The sequence below is a fragment of the Chaetodon auriga genome, chromosome 24 (assembly GCF_051107435.1).
Source record: "Chaetodon auriga isolate fChaAug3 chromosome 24, fChaAug3.hap1, whole genome shotgun sequence".
NCBI lineage: Eukaryota > Metazoa > Chordata > Actinopteri > Chaetodontiformes > Chaetodontidae > Chaetodon > Chaetodon auriga.
The window spans coordinates 14589360-14605285 of record NC_135097.1 but is presented as its reverse complement, the minus strand read 5'-3'; the positions used below and the strand labels follow the sequence as shown (position 1 = coordinate 14605285).

The 15926-nt window shown below is 42.0% G+C and overlaps 1 protein-coding gene across 8 annotated transcripts in view; it reads right to left on the bottom strand.

Moving 5' to 3' along the window:
• The window catches only part of nrxn2b (neurexin 2b), a 623496-nt gene that overhangs the window by 280780 nt on the left and 326790 nt on the right, over positions 1 to 15926 (bottom strand). For all 8 annotated transcript variants that reach the window (XM_076725432.1, XM_076725438.1, XM_076725436.1 and 5 more), the window contains 3 exons: positions 10556 to 10675; positions 8786 to 9167; positions 7435 to 7625 (listed from right to left, as the gene is read on the bottom strand). In XM_076725432.1, coding sequence (XP_076581547.1) covers positions 7435 to 7625; positions 8786 to 9167; positions 10556 to 10675 — 693 coding nt within the window. The remainder of the gene's footprint in view (positions 1 to 7434; positions 7626 to 8785; positions 9168 to 10555; positions 10676 to 15926) is intronic.

The following is a 15926-nucleotide window of genomic DNA, read 5'->3' as shown; positions in this document are numbered from 1 at the left end:
CTCACGAGGACAGGGGATGGGCAGGCACAGAGGTACTGACTGTGTACTGCTCATGACAAGAAACCTTAACAAACCAGCACTTGCCTCACATTCAAGACCAATTGATGGACAGATAGAAGGAGGCTGATGGGGGTGTAAAGCTTGTATGACAGCTGTGTCAGGGTCGTGAGTCACGTTCCTTTTATCTGGGAATGTGTTAACAATCGTACATACCACATACATGCCTTGCTGCTGTGTTCACGAGCAAGACGCTGAATTCTTTGCAGAGAGAGATAGCAGGCAGCAACGGGAAACTGGGAATCTATTTAGAATATATGTAGCCTACGCCTACAGTTTACTTTCTTAAAAGCTATGCAACAGCTGTGTGAGCGCACGGGTGGAACGCACTGAAATCTTACCATGATTAATAAACATATTCAACATTGTGGTAAAGTGCGCCTATCTCAGAGCAGCACTGAAGACACATGGCCATATTCTCATGTGAAATCTCCCACCAAGTGAAGGTGAGTTTTAGAGAGCTTTGCTTTTTAACTTTGAGTGATCATTGATTTTATTAGTACATCTAACATTGCTTGGCTATTACAGAAGGCTCTCAACAGCAGCTGCAATTCTGTGATGTGTTTAGGTCATATTTAAATATTTGTGATCATAATGTCCACAGAAATTAATTCCCAATATCAGCGTAGCTTGATCAATGATGTGGAAATGTGTTTCAAATGCTGTTGTTATTAAGAATTTCCAAAAGCTGTTTAAAAACAAGTTTCACAAGAATTTTGGGAAATGTTGGCAAAATTTGAGATTGGTGAAACACTTTTTTTTTTTTTTTTTAATAAACTGATGGATCAAGGCCAGGTCCTTTTAGCAGAAGCTGAATATAGGCTATTTTAGAATGATCTGGGACACATTCAGAGCAAAGGGAGCTGCTTAAAATTTAGAGCAGACTAGAGCCTGTTTCTTCTCTGAACAATTCAGCTGGAATGATATCCAGATGATGAGATGAGAGTTTACATATCAACTGGCTGGAAGCTGTATAGCAAATGAGGATGTGGACAATCATGAGAGAAGCTGGAAATGTGATGTTTGCTCGAATCTGGTGAATTGTTTTGAGAAAAAAGGATGAACAATAAGTTGAGGTTTGGGGAATCTCCTCTGGAATGTATGAATTAATATATATTATATGGCCTTAAATTCGGTTGCTACATGCCCTCTACCTTCCCTTGGGCTACTTTTTGCTATATACAACGTATTTTTGGCTGCATCCTTACATATTGTGAGTATCTGAACAAAAAACCAGTCTGCATGGCCATGACAAAGTTTGAATCAATAATATCAGAGGTGGTCAGAAAGGACGTAACAGTTGCTCTGAAGCCATCGGAGGAAAAGATTACTGCACAGTGCAGGTCTGTTTTGGACTTTGAGCATTCAGCTAATCTGCATGATAACCAGCTAGCTAGCCTCCAAGCTAAGACAACAGGTGTTTTTTTGAGGGGGTGTTCTACAACAGGAGAAGAGGAGTGTGCAGCCACCTGGGGGGATGTGTGTTTATTACATGTGACACAGCCTAATGCTTCATCACCTTTTGTAAGTGTAGGTGTCTTGACTGCAAAGACCTGAACAATCCAATTAAATGAGCAGCAAGGTTTGACATTATTCATGGACTGTTGGTGCCCATATCATTTACTTGGTAAAATCCATAGACCAAATGGAACATTATGGCAATAGCTTATTATGGTCATCTGTTAAACCTCTGATTGTGTTAACATGGAAATACATAAATTGACTATTGTTCTTTGCTGTGCACTGAGACCAGTGTGATTTTGAGGTTTATATGTGCAAAAGAGTACTTTCAGATGTCAGAAATTATTTGTGTAAACAACAAACATTGATCTTGATCATGTTTTTCTGCTTATTGCGCTTGCGCAACTGAAATACCTGTAATTGAAATCTAGGAAGCATGGATGGTTAGAAGTAGTGTTGTACCTGGTCTGCTATGAGGCGTGAAGAGGTTTTGGTATTGTGACAGGATTAGCGACCAGCTTAGCTTGGTTTGTCAGACACTGATATTAACCAGAAAGAAGAAAGAAATGCTTTGGGGTGATAAAACGGCTAATCTCAATTTTACCGCTGGCAAGAGCAGAGCTCCTTAAAATGTGTGTACCTGTTTGTCTTTCTCTCCTCCTCTCCCTCCGTTGCCAAACCTCTCCTCCATATTGTGTTTCAATTTGTTCTGCTTTTGTTGAAAAATGGAACATATTCAATGTCATCTCTTTACAATTCTGCACAAGTATGCCTCATTAGCAAGCATCTTCAAAAGGAAGGGACAGGCACTGTCTGAATATTGAACGCCAAATTATTCCTCCTCCCTTCATTTCCTCAACCTGAAAAACTCTTCTTTAGATTCATTCTACCGTTGTTGTTATTCTTCATTTCCCATCACTGTTTAATTCTGAAGTTTAATAATGACATTAATATCTTTGACATTGTCATGTTCTTGGCATAACAAAGCAGAGTATTCCCCTCAGGGCAACGGGTGTTTGTGTTTACTTCCTCATTCACATGACCCTGCACTATTAACTTCATCACCGGCTTTCCAAAAAAAATGCAGGATACAAACAGAGCAGTGCTGCAACAACAATCATTAAAGCACCCAGTTTTATTGTTTTGATCATGCATTGCTCCAGTTTGAAGCATCTGCATGTTACAGTTGGAGCCTAAGACAGATCAATCACTGATTTCCAACATAAATAATGCATGCCAAAATTTAGTCAATGCATAACTGAGATTTTAATTTATAATGCCTTTTTGAGTTCAGTACAGTTTTTTTGGTGCTGCTATACTAATAATGCAACAATGACTAAGAGTATGACTCTTGCAGTTGTTGCCAAGTGTGATGCAACACATATTCTCATTGGCTTTAGTAGAAGGACATTCATTAATTACCATAAGCGCCCTTGGTTTAAGGTGCTATGTGTAGCACTAATGAATTAATGATCAATACATCATAGTTAAATTAATTATGGTATCTTAACGTAATTAGCATAAACAAGTGGAGAAAACTAGCCTCTGTCCTCCCCAAGTGGTTCTGGTGGTGAAGTGTTCCTCAAAATGAAGACGCATCATATAAACCATAATGCTTCCTGTCACAAAGAGGATGCTGCTAATTGTTTCTGCCATGTTCCCGAGAGGAGGCCGCGTGTCTTCTGGGTGATGTTCTTGTTTACTTTTTTGTAATTATACTGAAGCCTCAAAACAAACACAGTAATTACTAATGTTTAAATGCCACGAGTCACACCCTGGCCAGCTAAAAGTGTGTTTCAGTATTGAACAAATATTCGGGGTGGACTGTAGTTGAAAGTTGAAGCACTGCCCACTGTCCATGTGGCAAGCGATGAAAAAGCAATAATTACATGCTGAACATTTCTAGATATGGACATAATAGATAATTAGATGAGCAGAATCAATACATTTGCCAATTAGCTTTGTTTGGCATGCTTCTCGTGAGTGGTGCTACATGGTCCATATACTGTCGGTCTTTTGGTTTTGTCTGTGACATTGTGAATAGGTACGAAGCTCCACGTTTACTCGCCTGTAAGTAACAGTGAAATTTGTTCTGACCCAAGTGAGAAGTTGACCTGAAAAAACAGTCCTAGTTTGATAATGTACTATGCAAGTGATATATATATATATATACACACACACACACACACACACACACACACACATATGGACTAGGGAACACTGCTTCACTCCCTCCACTCTTTTTTTTTAGCATAAAACTGAACAATGTTTTTCAGCAGCTGGGGCAAAGGCTGGAGTCTGATGTGCTGCTCATAATATGTGTGATACTTAACAAGCACAACTTCCTACTTCCACAAATCTGCACTTGCTGTTTGGTACAAAATGATGTCATATTCATATTCAGCTCATCAAGATTTATGGGATTTTTCACCTGCAATTTTGTTATGAAAGGAATCTCTCCGCATTATTATGTTTTGCCTTCATATTGTAAAGCTTCTCTGGTCCATTTGATGAGGATCCATTTAAACTGTGTTGCACTGTAGAATCAACAAGGCTATTTGCAGGCAAGAATATGGTAATAACTTGCTTTCACTGTGTTCTGCACGTTGTCAACAGGAATGACAGAGCCGTACTCCCAGTATGGTGTATGTTCAACATGTCTTCCTCTGAGACTTGCATCCTCTGTACAAAACTCGATCCACTCAGTGTTATCCTCGGGGGCTGTGTGTGTTGTTCCCTCACCATACTTTAGCTGACAAAGAGGGATGCCTTGAAGATTTTTTGCCTGTCCAAAGACAAAGGCACGGAAGACAGAGAGCACAAAACCTATTTTCCCCATTTTCTCTAGGCAATTACACAGATAAAGCTTGGAAAATTGGGTTTTTTTTCTTTGAAATGCAGGCAGAAATGGTGTTAAAACGCAGCAAAGAGATTGTGAGAAATGGCTTATTGTTGCTATTTCTTCTGTGTTTGATTTGCAAAGCTTCGTGTGTGAGTGCTGAGCAGTCAGAAAAGTGTACACTGCATGCTCCATTTGTCCGTGTGTACACAAATATAAGAACAATTCTGCATATGTGGTACAATATATGTTTATGCATTTGTCACCTGCACAGGTGCTTTGCTCTCGTGTTTATGGCACTAGTGTCTGAGCTGTACATGATATTTTGGCAGGGGAATGGTCACAGCAGAACCACAGAGCAAGGTCTGAATGCCCAATTAGACAAGGGAATTGAGGATAGAGACATTTTCTCCCCACTAAAGTCCTCTGAAGCAAGATTTACAACTATTATTCTTCCCACTGGCACCACTGCCTCAGCCGTGGTCCGCAACAGGCAAAGGTTGTTCAGATAAAGAAAAGGACCCCCGAAAATGACTAAGATTCAAAACAGCGGGTCACAGATTAATAACACAGATGGAGGGTCACTCCCCAGCCATGTATTCTGTGTTGATTGGGTACTGAAAAGCCAAAATGACTGTTTCATTTGTGTGACAAATCACTCAACTGGTTGTCTGCAATATTGAATTTGCTGCATACTCTTGGTTGGTGGGTTTTTCTAAGAAGGAGGTACAATTGTCTATTAATCACTCGAGCCGAGTGAGGGAACGCTGACACCAGTTGCTTGGAGGACATTGCTTGTCCCAACAATGGGAAGACAGATTATGTTAACATTTTGTTAACAATAATAACAGCTGAGGGTGTGAGTTTGGGTTGGAAATGAAAAACGTCTGCGTGACTAGAAAGGACAAAGTGCACCATGATTGTATACGTTGAGAGAGTTTGAAGACAGGGATGATGTGAGATAAAGGTCCTGGCTAACACTTGGGTCCAACCCCTGCAGCACAGCAGCACACTCCTTAAAAAAAAAAAAAAAAAAACCTCACTGACTGCATCTTAATGACTCTCCTGTCCAATCTCCGGGTTGACTGACAGCAGTCGTTACCACAGCCTAGACAGAAGCAATCAATCAAAAACAAAACCCTCCTAATTACAGACATCAATTACTTCACTTTACTGTAGGAGATCACCAGAGTAGATATGCAGCAAAGAGTGCATGGATGCACAGGAGACTGGTTTTATCTATCAATCACACGCAATGTGTAATGAATACATATTATGCTGCAGCTTGCTGTACTCAAAATCCTCGAAAGCAGGCATCCATTATATCCACTAATTACTGATTCCTCTATTGACATCACCGTCTTCTGAAATGAGCAAACAAAGCATATGTGACAACATAATTAGCAATACACATGATGCATTTTATTTGTATTTCACCATGAAACTGACTGCGACCTGGTTGTTAATTACATGTCTCACTGCTAAAAACACCGTATCAAATTTTTTATTCTTCATTTCCTGTGTCTCCTGCTTATGAAAGCTTGTTCTGTGTCTTGTACTCCTGTCTGTAACCCGGCCTAAGGACACTGGCGCAGTGCCATTTCCCTGCAACCCTTCCTGCCTATTATGATTAGTCTTTTTAATTGCACTATGTACACCCGAAAGGACAAAACAGAAAAAGGTGCAAGTCCATCAATAAATCATGTCTTACCAAAAAAGCTTGGAGTGCCTTTTGATCTTTTGACTTCTCGCAGCCTTCGGTGGCCCTGCAGGCGCACCCTGACTTCTGCTGTGTCTTACACAACAACCCGCAGTACCCTCAAGAGCTCCCCAAACTCTGGGGCATGACACAGGCAAAATCAAAGTCAGTTAATCTTAATACTAGTACAGACAGGCACTTGAAAAAGCTTAGCACTGGTGATGCTATCCTCTGTCCACTGTCAAATCCCACTATCTTTCTTCCAAGTAAGCATCTCTTTCTTTTATTTCCATGCTGTCACTCTTTCGCTCCACAGGCAGCCACTCTCAAGCATCCAAATAACACAGCAGAAAACCTGACTTCTGAGGTCTAAAGCCTACAATTACCTGAGCTTCCAGTCCCAGTCTCCCAGCAGACCAGAGATCCCGGTTTACACTTAAGTGCCTTGTAACCATTGCTATTATTTCAAGATGATACACGAGGGCAGGGTATTTTAAAGTCAAACAAGTAAAGGTGTCTCCATCAAAAGATAGTCATCTTACTGCGGGTAAAAGTCAAGTGTACCCAATGTGACTGTTTTTTCCAGTCAAACAAGCAGCTTGGTGGACACAAGTGAGTGAAAATAAAAAAGAACAAAGCACAGCAGGGTGAAGTGATACGCGGTTATTGTTTTTGGTATGATTCTTTGTTCACCTTGGTCGGCGATGCTGGATTTAGGTCGTATCGGGATACCAATTGGTGAAGGATATTGCTCTGTTATTGCCCTGTTCCTATAAAGCCAACATCTGCTGAAAGAGGGGGTATCATCTTTCAAGGTGAAGAGGACAGGCTATAGTGCAGATGCTGCCAGGCTTTTGTTAAGTTTTATTTCACCCCCTGTCCACTCTTGTTTGGAGAGCACATTTACACTTGGCAGCATTATTTAGTTTTCTCTGTTTATCCTGGGCCATTGCACTGAAATGGCCAAAATTTCAGGAAAAAAAACTAACCCACCCCCCCCATTTTGTTTGGGTGGTACGCATAGAGAACAACTAATATCGCACAAAAATATCAAGACAGAATTGTGCTCTGGAATGACAATTTTAAATTTTGGCCATTGTGTTTTTGTCAACTGTTTTCAAGATGTCTTTTACAAACACTCCAAGAGAAAAAGGAAGACCAACAAAAATCAATGGATGCACAGAAGCCCTATTCTAAAAGCCACTGTGATCCTGAGAGTGGGTCTAATTTAGATGGATTTGAGCTGGCATGCGTTCATGGCCACCTTCCAACAACACTGAAGGGACAGACGCAGGATGACACTGGAATAATTATTTCCTGTCAGTGGTAATGTCTTCTGGAAGAATCTATCACCGAGAGTTGGACAGCCTGCTGTTACCTTTGAGGTCCAGGTTGCGGGCTCCATTGGAGTGCTGAGTAACGGTGCGTGAGTCGATCTTGAGTGTATGTACGTTGTTGGCGTCCCGGGACACCACCACGTTGTGCCACTGGTTGTCATTGAGCGGTTTGTCTGAGTTGCCCTTCATCAGCGACGGCCCGTTGCCAAGATCAAAGACATAGTGAACGTACCTGTGAAGAAAGAGGAAGAAGTGTGTGAGTCTGTCTAATGACAGGTCACAGTCCTACTTTTTCTGTAACACTCCATCTTGTTCTCTGTGTAAGAACATATTTTTCATAAAAATAATATTACCTTGTGGCTGTACACAAGGCCTGGGATTTGGTTTTTGTTTGTTCATTGGTTTGACATGTAAATATAGAAACCTGCTTTTGTCTAAAAGGCTCTGTTTGCCCAAAGGCAGACAAGGTGGCACAGTTCCCTCCTTCACTAAAATATGGCTGTCTTTTGTGTTTTAGGTTAAGGCTATTGTGGCCGTTTCATTGGAGGTACGCAGGTGTTTTTGGTTTTTCTACCTCAATTCCAATTCCTTTATGTAGCCTCTTGTCTTTGTGTGACAGAGGCAGCTCAGGCTTTTGTGTTCTAACAGTGCTGAATATAGAGCACAAGAGGAAGAGAGATAAACAAGCAAAAGCCTCTTTTTGATACTCTAATTATGAATACAGCTTTTGGGATGATACAATTCAAAATTCAAACCAGTTTATTTGTGGTTTGTGCGAGCTTCTTCAAGCTTTCATAGAACATTCGCCAAGTAGCCTACTTTGCCAGTCAGAGAAACTCATTGTGCTCACTGTTATGCATTAGCAGTTATCAGTTAATGGGGTGCAAAAAAAAAAAAAAAAAAAAACACACCCAAAAGACAAGTTTTCAAGAAAAACAGACAGGGATATTTCTACATTTTCTGTTCCCCAACCAACAACAACCAGCAGTTTGTGCAGCTTTCAGCTGAGCTTTTAAAATGACAGATCATGATTACTCACCAACATTCACTAAAGTCACTTTCATGCAGCCAAACCTGATTCATAGCAACATTAAATGTCTCACTGATCAGCGTTAACTTTGAGTTTTGTTGCAAAGAACATGCAGTTTAAACGATAGTTCAGGACTTGATTTGTGTTGAGGAATGACTCCTCAGTGTATTTCATAAGGGCTTTCATGTTTTCTGGCAATGGCAGATTGGGGAAGAAGTAAAAGTCTGACTGAGAAATGTCAAATGGATATATTGTCATCATTGAAGCCAAACACAAAGGGAATTGGGGAAAAGTAATGGCACCTCATCTTAGCATCTTCAACTTTTCTAATGAGCAATTAACTGGCATTACACGGGACTCACCCCTTTACCAGCTCCACAACAATAAAGTCGCTCCCGTCTCCAGAGTTGAAGAGCATCAGGCCGTCAGGCGTGGTGGTTTTGAACTGAAAGAAGAGGTGCATGGAGGCATAAGCTTGCAACGTGGCTAAAGCTAAGTAGCTGCCTTTCGTTCGAAACGTCACCGGATCTGCAATGATGTGGCGCATGCCAAAGCGGGCGTTCAGCTCGCAGTAGGAGATGTCCCCATTTTTGCACTGATCTAGGTAGGGCAGCCCATTGAAGGTTAGCCCTTGGAGATGGCCAATGAAGTTGGAGGGCACCACGGATATGAAGCGGCGTTCTGTCATGATGCCCGTCTCGATGTTGTGGAACTCGAGACGTGTGTGGGCACCAGTCATCTGGCCTGTAATGGTGGAGAATATAGAAAAAAACAGAGTCAACTTAGAGTGGTAATACATTAACTGCAGTGATCTCCATTAGGCAATATAAAGCATCCTGGGAATATAAGGATTATAACTAATTTATGTTAAACTTCAAAAAGTTTATCCCTTCTGTGAAAATCATTTTTCAAGCTCAATACAGTACAACACAGAAAAGCCACGATAATACATTTCAAATATCAAAATGTAATTATTTAGTGATAAGCACATATTATATATTGTTTTAACATATCTTTATCATGATTTTTATATCTTAAAATTAATTCTAGCTGCCTGGCAGAACAGTGTGTGTACAGTAAATGGTTCTACTCTATAGCTTCTCAAAGGCTGAGTCTATTTTTCTAACCTGCTGTGAAGGAAATTAAACCAGCATAATATTGCATAAAATCTCTGGTTACTGCTCTACATGCCACAATTTATATTGTGTTTAGTGGGAGATGTGGAGTAATAAGCTCGGTAAGCTCCAGATTTAAATGCCTTCCTTGATGAGGCTTGGCTAGCCCCGCAAGGACTCCCTGGGCTCTTCTTGCCTTTTTTTTTTTTTTGTTCACATGAACCACTTTGTGAACCAGTCACAAATTCACAGGGTCATTCCTTGCTTTTGGCCCCAGTCTGCCAACTCTCTTTCCTTCATCTACCTCGCACCTTTTTCTCACCTCTACCTCATTCCTATGCCCTCCCATCCTTTCGCCTGAGGCCACAATACTGTGAGTGCTCGTGACTCCTCCTCATCTCTTGACCTTTCATCTTTCTCTTGCTATTTTCTTAGTGCTTGGCAGAACCTGTACCTCTCTATTTGCTACATAGGTTCTCATTCACTGTTTGGTAATGCTCATAAATTCTCTTCCTCTTTCAGTTCTCTTTAGTGCCCAGTTCATATTACATATATTTGATCCTTTCAGCTGTTTGTCATGATGGATTTGCTGAGGTTGCTTGTTCATCATTTCCAGCCTTTTATATGAGTCACATGTGGGTGAGATGGTGGCCAAAATTGGGTACTCAAGTTTACTCATCAATACGTAATGGAACAAATTATCTCAATTTCAGCATCACTGTGACATTTGTCTTTCTTTTTTTCGAGCTTCATTAGCATTCTTCCTAATATAACTTCAGTAAGGAATTAACTGTATGCCACCTCCACATCTGATTCGTTATCATCATAATTACTCACCTTTCACTGTAAAATTAGTCATTTTAATGAGAAATAGCAAAACACCTCACATTCTGTGGGTGGATGTGGTAGTGTGGGGTAATGCATGTGTATTTGTGACTACATCTTCACACTCACAATGGTGGTCATTCACTGCCTTTCACCCCAAATTAACCCCCCTGTGTACTGGAAACAACTAACCTTCCACTGTGACATTATCTACAGACAGCTGCAAACTTTTGCCTCTTCGCACCACCTTCACAGTGTGCCACTCATTGTCGTTCAGCTTCTGCCCCGCGAACAGCGTCTCAGGTCCTTTGCCTGTAGTGGGGGGGGAATTCAAATCACAAACAGCACAGCGGGAATGCTGTGTGCGCCTGCTCACGCACCCACACACACACAAACACACGCACAATTCATACACAGTAGGTGACAGTGCTAGTGGAGAAAACCTGCATGTTTGCGCAACACATTCACACTATGGATTCTCCCAGTATACTGGAAAGCAAAGAAATCAAATACGCGGCCTGACAGACTGTAAAATCGAATGTCTTCTCAAAAGCTCACAGTGGTGCAGCAGGATGTCATCAAAGACACTAGGACAAATACATCGTAACCAGCTGAGGGAGTAGATTAGAACAGGCAGCCAACACTGTGTTACCAACATTGTATGAAGCCGTGCTCTGCTTTCACAGAGCATTACATGTCTCTGTTTAGGACTCTCTTAATGGGTGAGCCCAGGAGGTTTAACTGCTGATCCCCCAAACTGCTCTCCTCCCTAATTCCACTTCTCTACTTCCTTCTCCTCTGTTCACCTCTCTTGCTGTTGCTTCGCCTCTACTGCTGAAGGAGACAGTTTGATGCAATGGCATATGGGGTTGCAGAAATGCTTATTAGAGCCATATTTAAATATGCATCTTTTCAAAGTGGGGAAGAGCCTATTTATATCCTGCCAATGACAGAGCCCTATTACATCAATATTTGAACAAATTGTTGCCGTGAGGGATTGACAGCGGGAGAAACAGTGAGAATTTAATAAAGAAAGAAGTCATGAATCCCTCTTTCAACACACTATGACGACTTGACGTGATTCATGGCAAGTCAAGGTACAGGCTGCTGCTGGTTAATAGCCGTGTCAAACTTAGTTTAAGGATTCAAAAAAAGACATACATGAGTGGGGAAGTCTGGGAAATCATCCCTCACATGGGTTCAGAAGCTGAACAGAAACTCCGCCAGTAGTGGGCGTGCACAGTGTCACGGCACCAAGGTGAAGGTAATCAGTGATAAGAGGCAGGGAGGAGGATTCTGTAAACAACAATATAATGAGGGCTGACTTCCACCTTGTTGGTAACAGGGCAGACTGAAATAGCAGAATGCCGGAGGAGACCAGTCACTTCCATTAAGCCACCTTCTGTACTCTCCACGCTTTTAGGCAGCTGTGGAGTGGAGCAAGGGGCCGTTGTGGCTAGTAAATAAAGAAACCGTGACATCAAAAGACACTGGCTTTCTTGCACCATTAGCACTGATGATTTGTTTATAACAGATCTAATATTAGAAATCCCTCTCCACTTCCAGGGACAGTGGCTCTTTTGTGACTGTTATGCTGGCTGGGGCCTGAGTGTTTTATACCAGGTGCTCGAGTGTATGATATAATACAGCCTGGTGAAATATGATTGTCTCCTTCCCAGTTGTGTGTGAAATTATTTAGTCTAGAAGAAAAAAGGTCCCATCAATGGATGGCCCGCCTGGCAAGAACACAGACATCGCCCACTTGAGAATTGTTTTCCTATTTACTCCTGTTACTTTTTTATTACATTGTTTTTTTCATGGGCTTTTTGTCTTCAGCCACATGAAATTGGATAGAGAGACTTTTGATCACACCATGTGTGTAGTACATATAAAGGGAAATTCTGCTATACTGCTGCAAGGAGAGCAGAGAGTGGATGAAAAGTTGCTAGCAGAGAAGTTAAAGCTGATACAAAGACAGAGAGGACGACAGGGGGAAATTTCAAAATGGATGAAGATGGAAAAAAAAAAAAAAAGTTGAACAAGAACCTCAGAAAAGGGCTAAAAACTGAGAAACAGAGCAGCAGCAGAGTTGGCTGGCTGACGTAAGATCGTAAAAGTCAAAAGAGTGCAGTGCAGCACAAGTGAATGGGAGTGGTTACCCTTTAGAATAGGGTCCATGTAATATTTATTTGGCTTGGCTGCAACAGGCCGCAGGAGAGCAAGGGTCGCTGCAGCACACGTAACAAGAGCCATTTGACCACAATACCACGAACAATGGGGTGGCCAAAGATATATATACTATTTTGGCCAGGCAGCCAGGCAACAAAAAGCTGTGGTGGTAAAATTGCAGCGAGGGACCTATTAGGTTGTTGGGGCAAAGTGCAACACACAGTAACAACACTTAACAAAAAGCCCAGGAAAGTTTGGAATGCAAGTCTGCTGTCATATACTTGACTCTGGGGTTTGGGAACACGGGTCAAAGGTTGAAAAATAGTTTGCTAAGATTGCAAGTATGACTCTAAAATTAAAACTTAGAAAACTTGGCATGGTTGTGCACTGGCTTACTGCCCAGATCATAATGCCTTCAGTGATACTCGAGAACAATGACTGCCTCAAAACCACATATTGATGAAGCACATGGTGTTTGGCTCGGTGCAGTGTATTGCTGACAGTGAAGTGAGGCTTCACTTCACTGCCCAGGTAACACTGCAAACAAGAAAGCTGAGTGCTAGCCGTCCAGGGTTAAATGAGCCACTAAGCCTTTAATGCAGCCACTGGCAGAGAGAAGTACTCATTGCTAAAAAAACAAATCAAAAGGGGGATGCAGGGCTCATTAATAAAAGAGCTGGCGATTATTAAAATACAATTAATTCTCATCCTGCCACTTGTGCCCTCTCACTTTGTCTTGGAGATCAGCAGGGCAAAGGGCTGTGATCACATAAACAGAGGCTCTCTCAACATCTCTCCATCTCTTTGGCTCCCGTCCTCTCTCAGTCTATCCCTTGCACTTTCTACAATGGAGCTGAAGGAGGTGTCAGGGGGAATTCTTTAAAGTGTAAAAATAGCCAGGCTTGTGGATTATTTTCATTGACTGTGTCAGCACACCATAAATGAGAGGTGTGATGTTTGCAGGCTGTTGTATAATTACCAGCAGTCATCCATCATCGGTCGCTGTGTTCTCTCTGTAAACAACCTTGATTAATACAATTGGATCAATGGAACACAAGCCGTCAGCTAATGGCTGCAGGTTGTTGCCATCAGCTTCTATTCAGGCTGTGTGGTTGCTGCTGCAGCAGTGAGTACTTCAACACAGTTGTATAATTATTATGTCTGAACCCTAATCAAAACAACTTCAGAGTGTGAAGTTGATCAGCAGTCTGCAGTGGGCAATGATGACAGCATTTCTATCAAGACAATCAGGATGTGAAGGAGGAGAAATGTTTGCTTTCTCTGTGTGGAAGTGGCACAGAGATCAAGATCTCCCAGACCACTCATAAAAAAAATGTGCAGAAGTCTGAGGTGCTTAAAATAGAGGGAGGGTCTGACAAACTGAATCTGCTGCCGAGTAAAATTAATTAATGTTCATGTTCACAACAAACAACTCCACGCCCTAACATGAACTGACAATGACGAAACATCACTATGAGGCATGTTTCATTTTGTTTCTGTTGCATTCTGCATGAAACCAGAGCATTGTGTGGTCCAGCTAACATCCCATTGTCACTCAGAATCATCCCCGACTGATGCTGGCCGCATAGCAAACCCAGCATGCTTTCCCGACATGGTTGTTAAGCTAACGACTGCGCCAAAGTCTGATGCTGGCCAGAGGGCTCCATGCCGGCCAAAGAGGAATGATCACTGCTAGCCACTGTAATGGCCATAACAACAGCGCCACAGCATGATAGGGCCACAGGCTGTCCCTGGTAAGTCTGCTGGTGCAACAGTAGATGTCAAAAGAGCCACCCGTGAGTCATGAAGTCATACATGGGGGCAAGCCAGCTGTTTGTCAGGGTCACCCAAGCATATGTAGTTAGAGTGTTGAGCTTGTAGGGGTCAGAGGTAACACAATGTGTCAGGGTCAAAGGGTCAAAGTTTGCTTAGAGGGATTGCATGTGATAATGTATCAGAGCTAACAATACACTTTATACCCGTAACCACTCAGTCACACTGAGCTGAGCTGCTGAGAAAAACCCTGTCTGTTAAAAGGCCATAGAATTAGGGTTTAGATCAGAGGTAACGACGCATTTATGTCCCTTAAACCTCCCTGTGGCAATGGAAAGAATCCAATTGTAACACTGAACAGAAAAAAGTCTTGTATTATAAAACAATGCTATGCCCTGAATATGCCACGTTGCCTTTTTTTTCATCTCAGGACTGACTCAACTAAACAGGGGAACCTGAGCTACTATGTTAGTCGAGTTCCATAACGGCAGATCCCCTTTTACAACAGCATCATATTCTCTTTTACGAGGTTTGACAGAAGCTGCCATCCTCAAGTATGGGATACAGTAGTGACTGCCAGTTCACGCTATGTGATTCAAATTCCCTGTAAGAGAACATAATTATGAGCAGCTAGCGCTCTGGGCTTTTGAGGTCACGAGTTTCCAAAAAGCCACACACATTCACGTATCCACACACGCACGCTCACAAGCACCCATGAGAGAAAAGAAAATATAACTGTGGACTGCAGTCCAATTAAAATGGGCTCAAGACAGATCCACACTCCCTCAGCGTTTCATTCTCGGCTCAGCAGCCCCACTCTGAGGAAAGAGGGAGGACGCTGATACCGGGTGTCACTGAAAAGAGGGTGCAAGAGAACGAGAGACTGAGGAAGGGCAGAGAAAATAGAAAATGCAGGAGTGAGGACAAGCAGCAGATCACTGAAATAGATTTTCCACGCAGAGCAGTGGAGGAGGATAAAAACACAACCAGAGACCTCGTGCTGACCAGGGGGAATTGTAATGCATGGCTTCTTTGTGGTTTGATATGGAAAAGAGGGGGGTAGAAAAAGAACTCCATAAAATTCCTGCTAGGCAAGACAGACAGATGCTATAATCAAAGTGGGAATATGTGTATGTGGAGTGCAAGTGTAGGACTTAATTTTGCCCATGATTAGCATTTCACTACCAGGTGATGGACCTCAGGCAACCCCCTGTTGTGTACCAATCTGGGAAAGCACATTGTACACGAACACACAGTAGTGGACACACTCACACAGTGTACGCATATAGCTGTCAGTATATGTGGAGAGGATATACGCTTTGTTCTTTCGAAGTGAAGCGACGGGAAGTATCCCTCAGGACTGTTATTCTATGTGTTGAATGGCGACCTATGAGTTAATAATAATGTTTAGAATGCAATTTAAAAATGCCATGGGAATCAGAAGTGGGTCATTGCCACTGGTAGGTGTTGCATTTTAAAACAGTGCTCAAATATAAAGTAAAAATGTATTAAAACAAGACAGCCCACTGATCAGTGTTTTTCTTCCCTTGCTTTGAGAGTTTGAGAGCATCGCATTAACTTCACAACATGTAGGTGGAAAAAAACAATAGTAGCTGCTGTA